The sequence below is a fragment of the Alligator sinensis genome, unplaced genomic scaffold (genome assembly GCF_000455745.1).
Source record: "Alligator sinensis unplaced genomic scaffold, ASM45574v1 scaffold608_2, whole genome shotgun sequence".
Lineage (NCBI taxonomy): Eukaryota > Metazoa > Chordata > Crocodylia > Alligatoridae > Alligator > Alligator sinensis.
In genome coordinates this window covers 960,532-980,678 of record NW_005842527.1, presented here as the reverse complement: position 1 = coordinate 980,678, position 20,147 = coordinate 960,532, and the positions used below count along the sequence as shown (strand labels likewise).

Sequence of the window (20,147 nt, the reverse complement as noted above, 5' to 3'; positions counted from 1 at the left end):
GCCCGCGGGCAGCCCCCCCCCTGGGCACGGGAGAGGCAGGCAGGCTCAGGGGGCGGAAGGATTGGGACCCCCCCCCCTTTTTTTTTTTTTTTTAAACTTTTCTGTCCTCACTGAATTCCATGTCTTCTGTTTGTTGGCAAACCTGGGCTCCTGAAACACTCTTCATGTCCCTAGTTCTTTTTTTACTGCACCCTGTCAAATTCTGTCTTTCTTTCTCAAAATGTATGCACCACCGTTCCCAAAGAAAGCCTGCAGTGGCGCACAATAAAAGACAAAGTAACGTATAAAAACAGAATGAAATAAGGAGCAGAGAAAGAACATGCAGAAAATCTTGGTGATGGTAGGAGGATGAAAGATCATTTAAAGAGGCAGGATTAAGAATAGAGGTTGCATTTAATCATAGTAGGATCTTTAGGGTGAACAAGAAAGCATAACAAAACACAAAGAGCAACATACAAAAGCAATCTACCTTACCCTACTCACTCCTGCTCCCATGTCTCTGGGTATTCCCTCCCTTTCCCCACCCTGACATTCACTTACTTCAGAAAAAGGGAAAGGGAAACAAAAATTCTTCCCATATTCCTTCTCACCCTTACCCATCAGGCCTGTGCGAAGCGGCTAGTATTCGCGGATTCGGATTTGGCCGATTCAGGGGACAGTGATTCAATTCAGTGATTCAAAAAAAAAAGATTCGGGCTGGGAGAGCAGGTGGAAGTCAGGGGGCACTCGGGGGCTGGGGGAGCAGGCAGGGGGTGGGTTAGGACCTTTTTATTGGTCTCCCAATACAATTTGGATTTGGAGATTCGGTCACCAAATTGGGCCAAATCTCCAAATGTAATCAGCACCCAAAGCTTCGCACAGCCTTACTACCGACTCCTACTCCATGCCTCAGACCCAGGGGGGTCCCCGCCCTTTTCCCCCTAATAGCCCTCCTAAGCCCATACCTACCTCTCACAAGAGGACCATGGCTGTACCCAAAACTCCCTTTCCTCCAAAGAAACACATTACTTTTAAACAACTGGAACAAGAAGTACAACCCCCACACTGTCCTAGTCTTCACCCTCTCTAAAGATCCTGCTATGGTTAAATGCAGCCTCCACTCTTAATCCTGCCTCTTAAACACATTTTCATCCTTCTACCACCACAAAGATTTTCTGCATGTTCTTCCTCTGCTCCTTATTTTCACCCCAGTGACTCCCTTCTGTTATTCTGTCTACCTGATCTCTTAGTCTTACAGCCTTTAAACTAAGGCTAGAGGTCTTTCCAAAACGGATATGCTAGCTCAAACAAGATTTATTTCAGAGAAGTCCTATGGCCTGTGCTCTATGGGAGATGGGACTATAGTATTCCAATGATAGTCTCTTCTGGTTTATAACATACAAATATGTTCCTCTCTTCATGGCCACTTCTGCCTGATACAAGTATTCTCTGGTCTATGCTATCTCCCAAGAAGTGATCACTGAACTCTTTTCCTCTTAAAACATCATCTCATGTGTAAACACCATTTCAAGTTCTTATGCTCAACCCAAGAAGATGCCTTCCTGCCTACCATCTAGTCTCTCCACTTTACTGGAAGTACTCCAGTGACCTTCCCTTGAGCAAATTTCATGGTTTATATTCCATTCCCATTATCTTTATTGAGTTTTCTATGATGAACATTTTCTTTCAAGATCTTATGTTCCCCATGCTCTTTCATAATAGTATCTGCCCTTAATTCTCCAGTTATCCCTTCAGTTTCAATAAGTGTCTTTCTACCGCTTGCTGACTTGCTAGCAGTCTCATGGGACCTCTCCTTTTTTACCTCTTTCCTCAGTGATTTAATCTCCCTGAATGACTTCTGAATCACGATCATTACAACAAGACTTTCAAACTCAATGCTATATTTCAGCTTTTCTCTGCTATTTCTTCCTGCATATCCTAATACGTTTAAATGATCCAGAACCAAACTCACTTCCTGGCTTTATTTCCCAAACTGCCTTGAACTCCCTCCACTCTCTTACCATCACCAATATTCAGTCATAATCTAGAGGTTTTTCAAGTTCTCCATCTTCATTGTTTTATCCAGGCAGTAACAAAATCTTGCCTTTCTTCTTCCATAACAGCTAAAATTCTTAAGGCACTAGTCCTAATGCAGTAGCATCTGGCACCATGAGGACTGGGGAACCACTATTTTAAACAATCTACAAGCACAGGGTAAGAGAAAGCTACTGCTCAGAGTACAGCTTAAAGTGCAACTTGAAACAAGACACAAGTATGACAAAGAGAAACAAGGAGAACAACAGTAACAAAAATATGGCAATATGGTTACACAGGTAACTACTGCACCCTTGAGTTTGAATTTCTAAAGGTATATTCTTTTTAACAACCAAAAAAAAAGTAATCTATCCAGACTTGTACACTACGCAATCGTAGCTGATTATTTGCGTGCATCACAGAAAAGAAAGGTGCCAGTACAACTAGCTGGGTATTTTCCAATCAAATGATTTTAATTTAAAAAAAAGTCAGTCAGTCAAAAAAGAATCTTGAGAAAGAAATATTTCAACAAAACTTAAATTTGAAAAAGATTTCTTAGATCCAGGATGGAATTTTTGGTCAAAACCAGAAAGAGACTCTGCACCTTAGACAAAGCCAACAGCTCAGTGGTTAGGACAGTCGCATGAGATGTGGGAGACTAAGGCTCTGGTTTTGGTTTGCCTAAGGACAATCAGATCCTTGAACAAAGGTTTCCCACATCCCAAAGCGTACTAGTCTCCCTGAGCCACTAGTTATTCAGCTGTGAAGAAATCCCCCCCTCAAGAGGTTTTTGCAAAAAAATAAGGAAGGCCTCACAGGCTCCTCTAAGTTTTTTAAACAATGAAAACCTGTTTCCTAACCAACTCTACTCTCACAAGGAGATTTAAAACCTGACCCTGGGTATGTTCAGAGAAAAGTCATGGATCCAGCCCCTCACTATCTCCCATCTTTCTTGGTTACTGCAATTTATTCCTCTATGACCTCATTTACACCTCACCTGCTCTATCAAAACTCTGCTGCCAAGATCATTTTCTCTGACCAGACTATTCCATCTTCTTTAGTCACAGTGCTGGGCTCTACCTCTTCTACTGGATCAAATGTAAAAATATCATTGTAAAAGAACCTCCAAATTTGTGCTCCTCATAACAGTAATATTTCATATTGCATCCTGATCACTTTGTTCCACCAAAATTCCCCAGAGTCAATATCCCATCTGTCATCTTTTCCCAGAAATGGCTTCACACTTCCTTCCATATCACCTACTACAATTATAACACTTTTTCACAATCTGAGCTGTGAAGAACTTTCTTTCTTTCTCAACTCAGTTCTACCATGACATCTACAAAAAACCAAACACAGTCCCCCATTAATGATTCTTATAAATAAATAAATTAAATGTAAACAAACACAAACACTTTATCTCCAGCACTACAATGTGCTGAATAACTATGCCACCTCCACCACCCTAGTCTTGTTCATACCTACACCATGACTAATTCAGTTTATACACTCTTCTGGGCAAAGATGTTTTGGAGAGGTGCCAGGCACACCTTTGGCACCATTAGACACAACAGAATGGTAACAGAAGCAATTGCATACTGTATACCTTCAAAACACATGACTAATTCACCTCTAAGACACAGCTGCATTCTCAAGATACCCATGCTCCAATAAATAACTTCCTTAAGATATCCATCTACCTCTGCCACTGAAGTTCCCTACAGAAGGAGAGTAACAGGAATATAACCATAAAAAATCTCTCTGGTATAAAAAAAGAAACTTGTTTTCAGAGGACTGCTTTAAGTATGCAGGGAATAAAATAAGAGTTATGAATGTCATCATATAAGTAATAACTATGCTTACACTATTGTTGAGCACACTCAGTTAAGTGCCCTAAGTAAGAAAGGAAAGTGAGGTTTGCAAATCAAAATTAGTGATGTTCTTGCACTCAAAATACCCAAAAGTAATTAAAAAAACAAAACAGTTTCATGCTTTAGTTTTGATGCAGGTACACATGCAGAGACCTACAGAAGAGGGACATGCTATTCTTAATATAATGCTGTTGCTCCGAAGTCTTACTTGCCTACATAGTAATGGAGGCTACAGAGGTCAGCAAAGCTTCCACACTTTAACAGTTTAAATCAGCTGTTAGTGAAAGTGAAAAGGAAAGAAAGATGACTAAGAATAAAGATCCTGAGAAACTTCAAGGAAGAAATTTTACTAAAACTTACACAGGCTGCAATTAAGCAAACACTTGTATAATAATAGTTTAAATAAAGGCTTTAAAAGAACAGGATAATAGAGATTTAAGAGAGACATTTCAAGATGGCAGCTCAGTCAAGCCAATATATCTTTTAACAGATTCAGTTAAAGGAACTCTATCAACTTAAAAGTATATTTGTGTCAAATTCTTTTCAGTATTATTACAAATAATCAAAAAAAAATCACTATTTTAAGATAACAGCTAAAATGATCTATTTTTCCCTCCAAATTTAACTTCTGTTCCATGCCATCTGTGTGGATCTTTACACAACAAAGTTTTCTTTTTAAATAATAAACTGTAATTGTAAAAAAATGCAAAAGTAGGTAGAGAGAATCAAGAGTAGATTTAACATATATAGACAGTTAAATTCAAGTTCAAGCTAGTTTCATCTTCATTTCTGAATACTGTTAAGAAACCTAAAATAACCTGGTAAAGCTAGTTTATGCACAACCATACAAGGAGCTACTTTCCCAGTTCCATGAGTACATTCCGTTAAACTAAGTCTTAAATACTCTACCCAAAATCAAAATATACTGGGCCCCAGATCCTATTTTCCTCTACAATTTCTTAAAGTGGAATCTTAGCTACCTAACTCTACCTAAGCTCTGTTGCAATCCAATTCTGTTCTAAAACGTGCATAACTTCTGAATTCTTCAAATCCTTAGATGGAGAAATGCCACATAGACAACTATTTGACACTCACATGTAGACGCAACAGTGCCCACCATTAGCCTACGGGCTAAAACAATCATTGCTCATGAAGTGAAAGCCCTGGATTTTAGGCCCTCCTCATGCTCCCAATGCTGTTTATCCAACTGCTAATGCTGGTAATCCTTTCCAACCAATAGCTCAGCTTCAACAACAGGGGTGAAGGTTGTTCTCAGCTGTGCCTACCCATACCCTAATGGTTAAGGCATTTTCAAGGACTGGGAATCACTGGGTTCAAATCTTCTAAGGGCAAGGTGGACACAGAAACCAATGTCTCATTTGCAAAGTAAATGCCTTGACTCCCAGGCTACTAAGCAAACGGTAGGCACCACTACCACCCTCTACCCCCACTTCTCACTTTACACTGAAGTCAGTTTTGCTACCTGTCAGTTAGATGCACTGCTTCAGATACGTCTCCCAACAGAACAGACTAGGATAGGTCTCTGGGGGGCATAGGAATGCATATAGAGAGAATGGGAGAGGTATATATCTCCCTGAGTAGAACTGGATTCACACACCTGAGGTGAAAGACATACTTTTGGGGCTAGTGATAGCAAAGACTTAGACATATTATAGGTAGAAAAGAATCTGAGCCATGGTGGCCTGATCCTACATTTTTTATGTGCCCAGAACCTCCAGGAATACTGAACAGCAAGTTTGTACAGTATGGAAGATCAAATCCTCAGACATTTAATGAGAGATGATTGCAACATTTAAAAATGGAATGAATTCTCCAATTTCAAATATCTTATTTGGATAATTTCTGCTGTTTGCAATGTACCTTTTGAATGATGTATAACTAGTCATGTAAAGTACATTTTTAAAACTAAACTTCTTAAATACCATCACATATTTGTACAAACAAACTGGTGACAGCAAATGGGGTAGTTATCTTGGGCTCTATTAATGGTCACTTCTTCCTAAATTGCATCTACAAAAAGCAAATTAAAATTAACATTTATTTTTCACACTCTTGGGGACTAATCACTTTTTCCAACTCAGGATTGAGTGCCCACGGTAAAAATTTTTAGCCATGCAGCTAAATACTAATGAATCTTATAATAATTTCCTTTCTTTAAAAAAAAAAAAAAAAAAAAAAGATTATTTCCTTTAAAAAGGCGAATCAACCCACATTAAATAAATATTTTAAAACCTTAGTCTCTACAGAGAAGCACTGGACATCCTTAAACACTGAAGAGCTAGCTGTTCCTCAAACACAGAGAAGCACATCTGTAATTAATATAAATTTTGTAAAATTCATACCCCAAAAGCAGTTCCATTCAAATATTAAGAAGAAAGGTTTTTTTTACCCTCATCATTTCATTCTCCAGTTGTTTCTTACGATGCAATCGCTGCTGATGACACTTTAGTATGTTTTCCACATGTTGTTCCATGAAGAATTTAAAGGCCTGAGGAGAATAGCTTTGAATACGAGACTCTCTTCGTTCTTCATCCTTCTTGTTTTTCCTAACTGGAACAGGTGAGGTTGTTATTTGTTTCTTCTCCTTATCCGCTCCATCAATGCATTCATAATTCTTTTCACTCTCGTCTTCTTTAGGCAAAGCAGACTGATCATCTTTGCTAGGTTTGGTCCCTGACTCATAAGGACTGATAGACTGAGTCTGGTGTAGCAAGTGTTTTGGGTAAGGTGGTGGAGGACCTTGGTAATTGGGAGCCTCTGTAACAGGAGACATAACTGTCATATTTGTAGATGGACCTTCAGAAAAAGGGATGGGCTGGACTGTCTGCACTGGTTGCGGCATCCAGGAAGGGTGAGTTGGTGCTAAGGCAGTCTGCAGCTCTGGCTTTAACACACGCATACTTTTTACTGGCTGCTGAATGGGAGCTGGTGTTATAGCTGTTACTGTAGTGGCTGAAGGCTGAGAATTACCAGAGTGACTCTGTCTGCTTCCATGATGGTTATTAAAAGAGTTTGACCTTACTGGAATGTTAGGTTGCCATGTAGGGATTTCGTGTCCATTGCCAGGTGATGACTGGGACTGTGTAACTGAAGGCTGTGACCAGGATGTTGGTATACCAGTTACATTTATATTATAAAGTTCCATGTTGTGGCTGTTTCTATTTGGCACCACCATAGACTGAGGAATGTTTCCATTGGTGTATGCTGAAGGAGGAGCAGATCCTCCCGCTTGCATCTGCAAAGCTGTCGGACTTTGTCTGTTAGTTGGGGAAATAGGATATGGAGGAGGAGGTGGTTGGCGATTCATTGAGTTCCCAGATACAACGTTCTGATGAACCATGAAGTCTGTCTGACAATTGCCATTCTGCATTCCAGCTCTTCCTGATGGAAAGTTAAACTTACTACCGGCAGAACTCTGCATGATGATTGGTTGCCTGCCAATGGGAACAGAACTAATACCTCTCTGGCCCTGTGTAGACGTGTTTATGGGTGGAGGATTCATAGGTGGGGGAGGATAGCCATCCGGCCATGCTCCTGGTGGCACTGGTGAAATGCGGGAGATCATATATTCCATGCTTCCAGAATAACGCTTTGTTTGAGAATTTGGTTCCCAGGAAGAAGGTGGCGGAGTTGTTCCTCTTGGTGGAGGAGTCTGCCCTCTAGGTGGTGGAGGAGGGGGAGTAACACTCCTCATCTGTGGTGGAGGTGGTGGATTCACTCGTTGTCCATTAACAGAGTGAGCCTGAGCAAATGCTGTTATTCCAGAACCAGATAAAGGCCTTCCTACATCTGACTGAGAACTAGGGCTTTCTGAGCGATAAACTACACCATCTCCCAATGGAGGGCCATGTCGCTGAGGTACCAAGGACTCTTTAGAACCTTTCCAGCTCTGTTTGCGGTTAACTGATTGCTGTACGCCGCCTGCTTTTACAACAAGGGGGAAGAAAAACAGCAAATATTTGAAAAGAATTCTACATACAGCCAGAAATAGTTTACTTCTCTACTAAGTCAATCACTTCTTATTAGGCAAATACATTACTTCTATTACATAACTAATACAAGTGAAAGCTATAGTATCTCTCTCAAGATTTTTTTTTTGAATAATAAGAAAGCTATAGATATCTATCTATTGACCTAGATACATCTCATTAGGAAACACTGTATAAATAAAAAGTTACCAACCCATATTTTACACCGATTTTATCAGTGATATTTACAATCTTACATGCACATAATGGACAACTCATTTATATTCTTGATCGATTCAGGGCCTTTAAGCAAGTAAGGTAGTCAGTTAATGTGCTGACAGGACTTATATGCTTGGCAAATAGGCTCAAACAAATTTCCAGTTAAACTTATTCAGTTCCTCATATGCAAAGTTCTATTAATTAAAAAAAATGCATTTGCTTGAAAGATGCACCATGGTTATTGGTAAGAAAAAAATTAAGAATAGTAGGAATCAAACAATGCATTCACAAAGCCCAATTCAGCACTGAATTCTTAATTTCAACTCCATTTAGATTTAGCAGTTTTGCCAGATAACAGAAATTAATTACAATACAGATTTGTTATATGAGCAGGTATCTTTCTAATCTAAGAGATCTTTTTTTCAAGGCTACATTGAGATTAAATATATTTATTTTTAGTGCTGAAAATCATGTTTCCAAATCAGTGCTTAAGGTTACACGTTATATAAGCAAGAGTAAAAATCACTGCCAAAATCTAGCATTTCATCACAAGTTTCATACAAATTCCAGTTACCCCATTTATTTGGGTTAAAAGAAAATAAGCTGAAAACAAATGTCCTTTTCTAATACTGATAATTTATGAGCAAGAAAACAGCACAGTTATATCATTCAGCACCTGGCTTCAGTCACCCAGAAGCTAAACTGATTTTTTTTTAATTTACTAGGCAGCATTTAAAAAAGTAAATAGATTTAAATGCATATTACAAAACTGTCCAGAACAGTGCCCCGGTGTATTAATACACCTTGGGGCAGGTTATAACAGAACAAAAGCAAGCACAAGTCATGGCTACAACTGAGTTTCCAACATAAGCTCCAGTTTGGCATATCTAAAAATCTGCAAAAGCACAATATCAGCCTTAAAAATATTAAGCTAGGTCTGGGACTAAACTAGAAGCAGAGCAGACAAGGGGCTCCTGAAGTAGACACCCTAAAATCGATTATTGAAAATAAAAACAGTAAAATATATGGCAACTTGTGGCAGAAGTAAAGTATACAGAAAAAGAAAAACTATGCTATTATTGATCTTTTAAAGCAGTACCTGGCTCCCTGACAGTTGCAACTTAAAATTCAGGGTTAAGTAACACAAATCCCAAATTTTAGAAAGTAGACACAAAAAAAGAGAAATCAAAACAGGATTTCTTGTGAGACATACTGAAAACATACCCTAAAAGCACATGTTCATATTTTTTAAAGGATTTCTCACAATTTTCTCCATTAAAAAAAATGGTATCTCAATCATCTTAATAGTTAAATGTATGTCCCGCATTCCATCCCCTCAAATTGTGAGTGGACAATGGAAATGTTTGACAGTTTAACATTGCCTTCCTATGAGAACACACACATTGTGTTATTAAGTTACTGGATACACATACCTGGTGGTTTCATGCCTGCATTAACAGGTCTGGCTGCTGCTGCAACCATCTGTTCTCGACGAGGATCCTGGTAGCTCATTTTACTAATGAATTCAATTGCTGCTTCTATGCTACGGCTGTTAGTTTGCCTAAGAGCTTGTACAACCATATCCTAAAGGGAAAGTAAAAAAAAAAAGTTTGTTTTTTCACTATCAGAAGGAGAGAGTCAAAAGCCCTGCAGCTGAAATTTTGAAAATCCAGCAGGATTTAGCCAGGCATCCTCTATTCTAATAAAATTTGTGACTAAACTCCCTTTACCACTTCCAAAAATACCCAAAAAACAAACAAACAAACAAACAAAAACAAAAAGCCTCTCTCTGAGCAAACTAAGTAACTGTACTAGCATCACATATAACCAGATGCTCAAAAAAAGGTTATCTTTTAAAGCATCACACTGAAAGGTACCTAACCAAGTTGTTCAAACCTCATAATTGCTATTACAATCACTTTGGTCATACACCTGCACATTACGAAGAGGCAATGACCTCTGCATAATTAAGATCGTAATCAGCATCCAGTACAAAGCTCCAGTTTAGCCCTCTGTAAAGCTATGGCTTGAAAAAACTGCCTGGCTTGAAAACTAACTGATTTCCTTAATGTTTCTGAAAGGTAATGAGTAACAAATTCTACCTAGAAAATCTGAATTTTGTCTAATGCTCGTCTTTTAGTTCAAAATGGCTTGTAAACTTTAAACTTTCTATCTACCTATACTTTCTTTAAAACTAATGCAATGAAACTGTTTGAAGAAAACAGGCCAATACCAAGCAACATTAATAATCATTACTGCTGATAAATTTAGACCCTATTCTTTTTTTAGGTATGTAAAAGGAGACTTCTACCACTGAACTTTGGTGTGAGGAGTTTCAAGAACTATGAGACGAATTTTCAAAGGAGCCAATTGCAGATTTTCAAATTCAGACTCATTTGAAATGTTCTCTGAGGTGCATTTGCTTAGCTCCCCCAGATTCATTTGAAATACTCCATCTACATGATTAAATATGTTGTCTTCTACTGACTCATTGCAACTTTGGAAAAAACAAACAAAAAACCAATATGAAGGGCCTTTTTACAGGTAACAATTAAGGAGATTTCATGCACCTCAAATGATAAAAGCTCATGGGAAAAGACCAATCCAGTTCTGCCAATGTATATTTCAATACGGAGTGCAGTCAGCCTGTAACGATAGCTAGTTTTGGTCCCTCTAGTAACTACAGCAAGCATTCTAATGCTTTAAGAAGTTTAGGATTAATTCTTTTTGAGATTATTTAAAAACAAATGTCTGAAGACATCTCTTACTGTGAAGCAGCTTACATTTCTGCACCGCTCCCATCAGACATGGAATCACATTACTTCATTATTTTTTTTTAAAAACTCAAGCAGATTTAACCTGGGCAACCACTTCATCGTTTCTTAGTCTACAGCAATGAATACTTTATAAATGCCAGTACATTTGATATTGCTATTGGTTCACATGATGTATACTTTTGAATATACAAGGAAAACGCTGCTTGACAACTAGACACATCCTTCACCATTGAACATAATGAAGAGAGAGCCAATAGAGAATGCCTTATAACTTCCAAATTTGTAGTCAACAATTTCAAATAACCAAAGCAAGCATGCTGAGTTCATACATGATTTGTAAGTGCTGATAAGCTGACTGTGCTCAATTCTTACAAGAATATTAAGGAGATTTTTGCCCATACAGCCAACTGATTATTGTTTTCAAAACCACTAGGGAATAAGATTTTAGTTTCTAGATATTATTTGATAAGCCATTATTTTTCTCTGTTAATGTAATAACCTAGTAACCTATTTATATATTTAAGTAGTCTTTATTTACCTATATATAAAATGTATTTATCTTTATATACCTTACTATATAAAATACTAAATTAAAAATGTAGGCACACAAAGTAAAAAAAAAAAACTGCAAAAAGATTAAAAATAGTTACAATTCATGTTGCCATGACAATAGAATTATCCTGTTTGCAAAATTTAAAAGAAAATAAAACTTATTTAAGGGCATCAGATCTTACTACTCACATACCATTAAAGCCCAGAGAAGTCAGAGAGGGCTCTCAAAGAACATAGCATTATCCAGCACAAAGAAATTAATACTTTGTCACTACACATAGCTGTCCCAAAGTAAGACACGATGAGAATAGTAATCAACACAAAATATTTCTTAGGGATAATTTATATACATATTAAAACTGACCAGCTTCAATAATGAATTCTACCATAAAGATACACAAGTTTGACACGTAACTAAAAAGACTAGGGGTGCACTGATGAAGATTTTTTTGACTGATACCGATGGCCAATTATTAGCTAGCCATATCGGCCAATACTGATAGCCAATTCACAGGAATGCAGCACGGCAGCTTGGAAAGCAGAGTCCTGCCAATAAGTCTGTGGGAGAGGAAAGGGGCATGGGTAGGGGGGCAGATCAAGGCCCCCATGGTGAGGGAGGGAGTGGAGCAAGAGCAGGCATTGCCACGCTGGGGTGGAACGCAGGGTGGAGCTGCAGGCAGCTCATCCAGGGAGTGTTGGGAGGTTGGGCAGCTCCCCGCTGTTGGATGCACCGCCAGAGAAGGCATGGGGGATCATATGTTCCTGGATCTGTGCATGGGGTGAGGGTGGGCTGCCCACTGCAGACTTGGGGCCAGGGGTTGTGCCAGGCTCCCCGCAGAGTGGAGCTAAGCCAGGGCTGTGCTCAGGATGGGCTCAGCTGCATGGGGTGGGTGGCAGTGGCACTAGGGGGAGTCTTGGGGACCTACGGCCACCCCAAAATTCCCTGTAGCCCCTCCTTCCCAGTGCTGCCACTGCCTGCCCCACACAGCTGAGCCCACCCCACCTACCCTGTTGATTCTGTTCACAAAACTGGAAAAAGTCTTGAATTAGAGACATATGGGTGTGCTTCTTCATCAGCTGATAAAGAAACAAGCAAAACCTAATGTAGATTTTTTACATTATTTTTAATATTCCTTGTAACTAACTATAACACAGTAACACACAAGATGCATGAGAGCCCAAACTCAAGCAAGCCTTGGCAGCCAAGAGAAGGAGAAATTGAGATTTATATATTTAAATGAACTAGGATCTTGCTCAGTTGTATTTTTTGAAAATTACAGATTTGAGTTCAGCTATAAATTCTGAATCCCACCCCAGTCTGGAATGTTAAGATAGGCAAAAAACCTTTTTTTTCCATATGGGCAGTCATGGCTAACTCTTAACTACACTTACTTGAAGTATTTACTTACATCACCACTGAGCAGAATACTGCAACATGGCATACAAAGTCCCTGCCTAAAAAATTTCAAGTAAACTAGCACAAAGTATTTTGATTCTTTGGTTTATTTAAGAATAGTCTGCTACTGTAGCTTCTGGTCAGTGTTGTAATTAATTATCAGAACCATTCCTTCAGAACTGCATCTTGACAGTTTTAAATCAATATTCATGTGACAATATTTTTTTAACATGGAGGATCTGAGATCTGCACTCATTCTGCATGCCAAGTTTTGTGGTGATTTTCACAACAAATGCAAGTATAAATGACTAATTAAATCCCACTAGTATTCATAAAGTTATATTGTAAACATACACAAAGTTGTCTACATGATTATTTTTTTAATCCTGGATTCCCAGAAAACAAATATTCTGTTAGTAGATTACATCAGATTCTTTCACCTATTAAAATGAAATAATGGAAACAAGTTCAAGAGATAGTGGAGTAGAGGACATGATTTAAAACAACCACAAAACAATCATCTCAGCTGTATGCTTATAACAAGCTACAGTACAAACTTTCAAAAGACATCCTTGTGGGACTTCACTACAATTTCTATACTTTCCCTGAAAAGACACTACTTATATCTAAGTTACATTTTATTTATGCATATTAATTGTCCAGAATAGTAAGATGACAAATGCAACTGTGTATTATTATTCAGTCAACAACACCAATCCTTTTTATTTTCATATCTAAATTGCTGCCAATTACAAATTATTAAATGCTAGTTTAGAAGAAAAGTAAAAGCATTTCAGCCTTATTCATTACTTTTGGTTTCCTTACTATTCAAGAACATGACAATTCTTAACGGCAACATATTTTGATCAGCCTAATGCAAAATTCCATTAGAGCACTCCAAGGAAAATTCCAGACTTTGAGAAGTTTACTCCTCTCTATACAAGGGATAATGATAACAAAAGCCAACTAGCACTAATCTTATGGAAAGAACATATTATTCTGGATGCAGGGGAGGGGGAGGGGGAAATGAGGCTATTTTCTGCCACTAGTAAGTTAATTGTTTTTTTCCCTATTTTTTGCTAGGTAACAGTTAAAAACAAACTGGCATTTCAGGGAATCAGTATGCCAATCATACTTAAACTGTAATTACAAAAATTTCATACAACTAAAGTATGTATTTCTGTAATATCTGGCAAAACATATATCCTTAAAATAATTTTACCTCATCAAAACCAGCAGCTTGTAGGTCTTGAAGCATCTGTCGATTGACATCAGAAGTTCCTTTGGCTGAAGAGTTGGTTTCATTTGCAAAAGGCAGAAGGGAGTTTCGAATTTCCTGCAATGCTTTATGATACATTACAAATTTAGGGGGATTTCGGCCTTGTCTGGGATCTTCAGTTGACATTTTACCCATATTGTGTTCAGCCTTGGCAGCATCTGAGGGCTTAGGCAAATTCCTAAGGCTCTCTCGTATTTCTTGTAACATTTGCCGGCTGCTGCCAGTGTAGTTACTGGCAGGAAAAGTCTTAGGCCTCATTTGTCTATACCCTTCTGGCTTCTCGCTTCTCTTCATGAAAACATGTATATAAGCAACTGCCACCAGGATTCACAGACACGACATTCAAAAATGGCTGGCTGGTAATTTCCCAACTCACTTTCAAAAGCAACAATGAAATATTCTCTATTGCCTGTGGTTCCAGTTGAGCTGAAATTCTTTCCGCCCCAAGTCAGCTACCCTGTAACAAAAAGCATTCCAGTTACACATGCAGCTACCAGCAGGAAGTTTATTTGCAATGCATCTGTGCAACATTTCATCTGTATTTACTAAAGCCATCATAAGCAACTTGTTATTTAGGCAGTCTTTAACAAATCTAAATCACAGCATATTTGGCCTTCTGCTGTCAGAGCTGCATCCATGCCAGGGGTTTTGCTGGCAGAGCTCTTGGCTGTGGTGCACGATCTTTTTGTACCTCAGGATGACAGAATCTCTGCTAACATTACCCTGTAATGTAGACACGTGCCTAGAAGACGAGAGATAAAAAGGAAAGAAAAGGAGAAACAGGAAAAGTAAACCAGGACTGATTTCCCCATTGCTAGTACCATTCATCCTGATGGCCGTCTTAACCTGTTACCTTAGCACCAGTGAAAAATTACCAAAGTTGTATACATCAAATGGAAAATAGGGTATCGAGCAAAGGATGGAGACTAGAAATATGGACTCTTATACGCTATCGCCAAGCTTTACCACTACTCAAGCTTATAAGCTGATCAGCTAAATTTAGATCTCCAGCATATTATCAGTTTGTTCTACATCTCGGTCCTGCTTCACACTTCACATTGTGTATTATCTTTTTTAACTAAACTAACTTTTAACTAACTTCCTTTTTTTAACTTTTTATAAACACTGTCTGTTTTTATCCTATGCTACTGTCAGAAGACCAATATCAGCTTTACTCACTAGGATGTAGGTCTCTGACTTGGCTGCAGTCCCAGAAGTAACAATTATATATGCTGGCACTTCTGAAGTAATCAACGTCTGCCAAGGTGATGATATGGTAAAAAACTAGGTGCAACAGATTTTGTGCTATTACAGTACCAGAAAACCCCAAATCTATTTAAAATTAGTAAATCTGAATTGAATATAGAAACTGTTTTTAAAGAAATATTTTCCCAGTGTTTTTTTCAAAAGCGTGATATTAAAGCCATGGATTTTCATTAAATGTTACCAATGAAAACTATAACCTTAGTCTATATGCTTGAGTTATTTATGAAAAATTTTACTTCTTGAATCTGGACCTATAATGTACATGGGATTTTCAAATCACCTTGTTGGAAACAATATCTTAATATGTTGGTATTACTTAAGATGTACCCAAAGATTTTTTTAAAATGTAAGCAGTAAACTTAATTTTCAAGCACCCAAGCACATACCTCACTAAAGCAAGACATGGTCATTGTAGTGCCTGAATCTGGAGTTAGAAAGAAAATGGAGAAAAATCAAGGGAAAGGAAGGACACAAAGTGACACTTAAGGCCATATATTAAAATAAGAAACATACATGTCCCTTGATGGTTCTTTTATTATTATTCCATTACTCTGAGATTTCAAAACCAAAAAAGGACCACTAGGATGATTTAGTGTATTTTCCTATGTAAGGTAAGCCTAAGAACCTCACCCAATATCAGCTGCATCAACCCCTAACCTATTTGAACTAGACCATATTTTGTTAAAAATCTTAAGCCAGTGATGAAGAATCTACCACCTCCCTAAGCAAGCCAATTTCATATCTTAATAGGAGTATAATGAAGCAATATTCACACTAATAATAAAATTAAAGTCTAGCAAAAACTAAAAGCACCATTCTTCCATACCAGAGGGAAGGCTTACCACGGGGGCCGTGAGCTCCTGCCACAGTGACCAGATTCTTTGGGTTCCCCCTTCTTCCTCCAGCTTCTACCAACTGGTCCTGCTATTGGCAGCTGGTGGCAGAGTGGGAAGGGGATGGAGTGCCCAGGCTGCGTGCACACCAGGGGAGAGTCTGGGCTGTTTTGCACTGCGCACACACAGCAAAAGAGTGAGCTGGATTGCCCTCACTGCAGATGGGCAGTGCATGTGGCAGGGATGGGACCAAGATGTCTGTGTTGCAGGGAGGGGGAGAAAAAGGCTCCCTTCCTGTGTGCATGGCATGCGGTCCACGTGATTTGCAGCCCATGGCCTGTCCTGTGCCTCAAAAGTTGAACACCCCTGCCTTCAGATGATAAGACAAATTCTGTGATGGGCTTGCATTCTCTTATACCTGAGAGTACTAGAATTCTATATAGTTTTTCTAAAGAGGAAAGGTTAGGTATACCAAGAACCTCTACATGCATTATTCTAAAAATAAGTTACTGTTTTGATGGAGCTAACACAGAAATAATTAATTCTGTGTGAACACACACAGTCAACTTTTAAAGACTTGTAAAATACAGTTAAGGAAAACCATAATGTGCATGCTACATGGCTAATTTGTGCTGTATACAAGCAGTTTGCTGATAGGTGCAACAAGCATGTCTGGTCACTCTCATGGAGCCATGCCTTGATCAGTGTGCATCTTATAAAGAAAAAATTGTGTAATTCCTGCATCACTGCAGGACAACAAATTCATTCTATGGGCAACCTAAGGTGCAAAGAACAGTACACTCTAGTGATGTCTTGCTTTTTTCTTTAAAGCCAATTGGGAGAATGGTAGAAGTGGATACATAAGCCTTTTTCATTTATTTATTACACACAAAGGTGACTTGAACAAATAAAAACATTCTGCTAATTTAACTTCCCAGAAAAATCACTGGAAAGTCAAACTTTATCCGCCTTACTTCGGAGAATCCAGACATTTACAAAGTGCAAACTCACTCCTTCCTTAAAGGAGAGGGAAAGGAAAAAAAGGTTCACTCTTATCAAGAATTTGATTTAAACTGATGTGTAAGTTTTATTAAGTGAAATGCTTTCTTTTATTGGACCAACTGCTTGATTGGGAAAGGAGTCCAATAGTCCAATCTGGCCTGGGGGACCAAAGCAGTTTGATATCCCTGCTATAAAATAATGTAATAATTTGATCACTGTCACGCACATGCAAGGACAATTAAGCTTCCCTAGCCAACCTTAACATGGGTCATTCTTAACTAGAAATTTTAACATTAAAAAAAGAGTAGTAGTTGAAGGGAAACATGATTCAACTGAAAGCATGTCATAAATGTGACTTAAAGGATAATTATGCTGAAACAAATTCATTTCTTTAATCATTATTTACCTTAATGTCTTTATCATAGAATCTTAGAGAAGTAGAGCTGGAAGGCACAACCAGAGGTCATCTAGTCAAGACCCCTGCCTGAGGCAGGATCAGCCCTATCCAAACTCTCTCATACAAAACATAATCTTAAACCCTACATAATACATGTAAGAAAAATCAAAGGTCTCAATCAACAATGCCAAGAGACATCATCCCTCCCCCCACCACTGCCAATTTATTATTGGCCCAGATAATGGTTAAGGGTTGTTTTTGTACATTCCAGAGATTGCATTAACTGCTTTGCTAATTGGCTATGAAAGAAAATGAGGTGGAGACATACACTAAGAGAACTGAAAAGAATCTCCACATCTAGGAAGATGACATGCAGGGTTTCTCCGCTTATCCAAAGTCATATTAAAAACAAAAAACACACAACAGGCTCAATGGCTCAGCCAATAAGGAGCAACATTTTATTAGTACTTTGGTTACCAGTTAAAATTCAGCCAAATCTAGTAGCAATCAGAAACAATCATCATCTAATGAACAATAGGTAAACTACAAACCCCCCCCAACAGATTCTTTTCACTTCTGATGGATAGATAACCACATCAGAGCACAAACACAAAATTCATTCTTTTATCACACGTTTATCCTTAAACCCCTCACCAAAAAACCTTACAAGGAATTTTCATAACACATTCACATAATCCTGGAATTCCAAAGCAAAAAAAACCAACCTATTTGCTCCATGCTTGTATGCTTTTCCATAATTTTCTTTGCTTTGTTACTCAATCAGTCATCACCTTGTAACTGAGGCAAACAAACACAACACCCTTAAGATCAGTGGTCAAGCAAATAGGGCACTTAACCAGGAGTCAGGAGCCCTGGAATGTGCTGTCTATTCACCTCTATAGGCTTACAAAGTGACTTTCCTGCTTTGATTTCCTCCTCTACAAAATGAGATGGCTATACATACTTTATTTTGTAAAGGGATCCAAGATCCTTAAACAACAAATGCTGTAAAAAAAGTGCTGGAAATCATTTATTATTCTGTTGGTGGTTTTAACCTTACTGGTCAAAAACTAAGAGGAGCTGGGAACTAAATTGCTTTGAAGCCAATTTAAATTGATGCCTCCAGCTTAACAAAGTACAAGGAAGCAACAACTACTGTCATTGTGTGCGATCTATACATGAGCGGCACATAGGAAACTTCAAGCCCTAAGGCTGCCAATTCATCACTTTTCACAAACATTGAATTTATACACATTTTAAAACTAAAATAAGTTCGCTATGTGGGCAGTACTCCCCATAACTCATGGGAGACTATTGCCCAGGACCAACCCAAATGGAGGAAGGGGGTCTCAGCACTTTGAAATCTCATGACAAGAAATGGAAAAGCAGGAGCAGCAGAAATAGCATGTTGGGGACCAAATAAAAAAATACAGTGCCACCCACCCCACACAGAAACACATGTCCAAGATGCAGCAGAGTCTGTCAATCCCAGACAGGCCTCATCACCCATCTTTGGACACGCACATAAAACAACCACTGAAGACAATCACCCTTGACTGTGAAGAATTACAGAAGATTTCCCCTGAACTTGGAGTGGATGGTAGCCCCACCTGCAGTGTGGCAGGTGACCATGGTAAATATATTTTCAGATGCATCAATCTCTTACCACGCAGTTCTAATACACAGTGACCAGGGTACAGATATTACCAGATCTATCTATCCCTTTTCACGCAGTTCTCTACCCCTCCATGCGGCTGTATCACTTGTCTCCTCTTTGTATTTTAAGGAGACCAAAACTAAGGTAAGCAGCATCTCAGTTTACCAGCCCAAACTTCCAAAAAACATTAGCTGCTCACAGAAGCCTTTACCAGATTCTCGATACACCACAACACACTGGATCATCAATGCCGCTACTGTCCCAAACAAGAAGACAGGGAGCCTGGACAGCAGGGGCCCAAAGCAGTGGTTCCCATCCTTTTTCATACTGCAGACCAGCATGGGAGCAGGATCGGGCACACTCCCTCTGGGGGCTGCCCCACCGCCCAGCTTTAACCCTGCATGTAACTGCCTACAGCATAAGCCACTCACCCAGGCAGACAAATGAGGTCGGAGCCGGGGGCTCATGCCACAACCCAGCAGCCAACCCTTTGCAGCCTGGTACCAGGGCACGGACCAGTGGTTGGTAACCTCTGGCCCAAGGCCTGCCCTGGATGGCAGCTGCGGGTCGTGTGCCCATACAGCTGCATCTCCTGACAGCAGCAAGGAACCACAAGGACACCCCCAACTTCACAAGGACATGCCTAAGTTTGCCAGGCAGCACAAGACATTACCGTGAAGCCAAATAAAAACCTGCTGACGTTTAACCACTGCACAAAACAAAGCGGGCGAAGACAAATATGCAACTGCAGCACCCTCCTCGCTGCCTCTGCAACCCAACTCGGCCCAGAGAGTTCAACGAGACTCCTCACCCCCACCGCCTGCCCCTCCCGCTCCAGGCCGGGCGCCCGGGGAAGCACAGCGGAGCGGGCCCGCAGAGGCTGATGCCAGGCCCGG

The 20,147-nt window shown here is 39.2% G+C and overlaps 1 protein-coding gene across 5 annotated transcripts in view; it reads right to left on the bottom strand.

The window, feature by feature from the left end:
• The window catches only part of LATS1 (large tumor suppressor kinase 1), a 28,925-nt gene extending 11,275 nt beyond the window's left edge, over positions 1–17,650 (bottom strand). The window contains exons 1-4 of one of the 5 annotated variants that reach the window (XM_014523736.2): positions 17,604–17,650; positions 14,040–14,553; positions 9,526–9,676; positions 6,295–7,829 (exon numbers count right to left, since the gene is read on the bottom strand). In XM_014523736.2, coding sequence (XP_014379222.1) covers positions 6,295–7,829; positions 9,526–9,676; positions 14,040–14,390 — 2,037 coding nt within the window. In that variant the 5' untranslated portion in view covers positions 14,391–14,553; positions 17,604–17,650. Of the gene's footprint in view, positions 1–6,294; positions 7,830–9,525; positions 9,677–14,039; positions 14,680–15,748; positions 15,770–17,603 lie in introns of those variants that run through there. The other 4 variants (XM_025213421.1, XM_006031764.3, XM_025213423.1 and 1 more) reach the window with 4 other exon arrangements.
• Between the last annotated feature and the right edge of the window lie 2,497 nt (positions 17,651–20,147).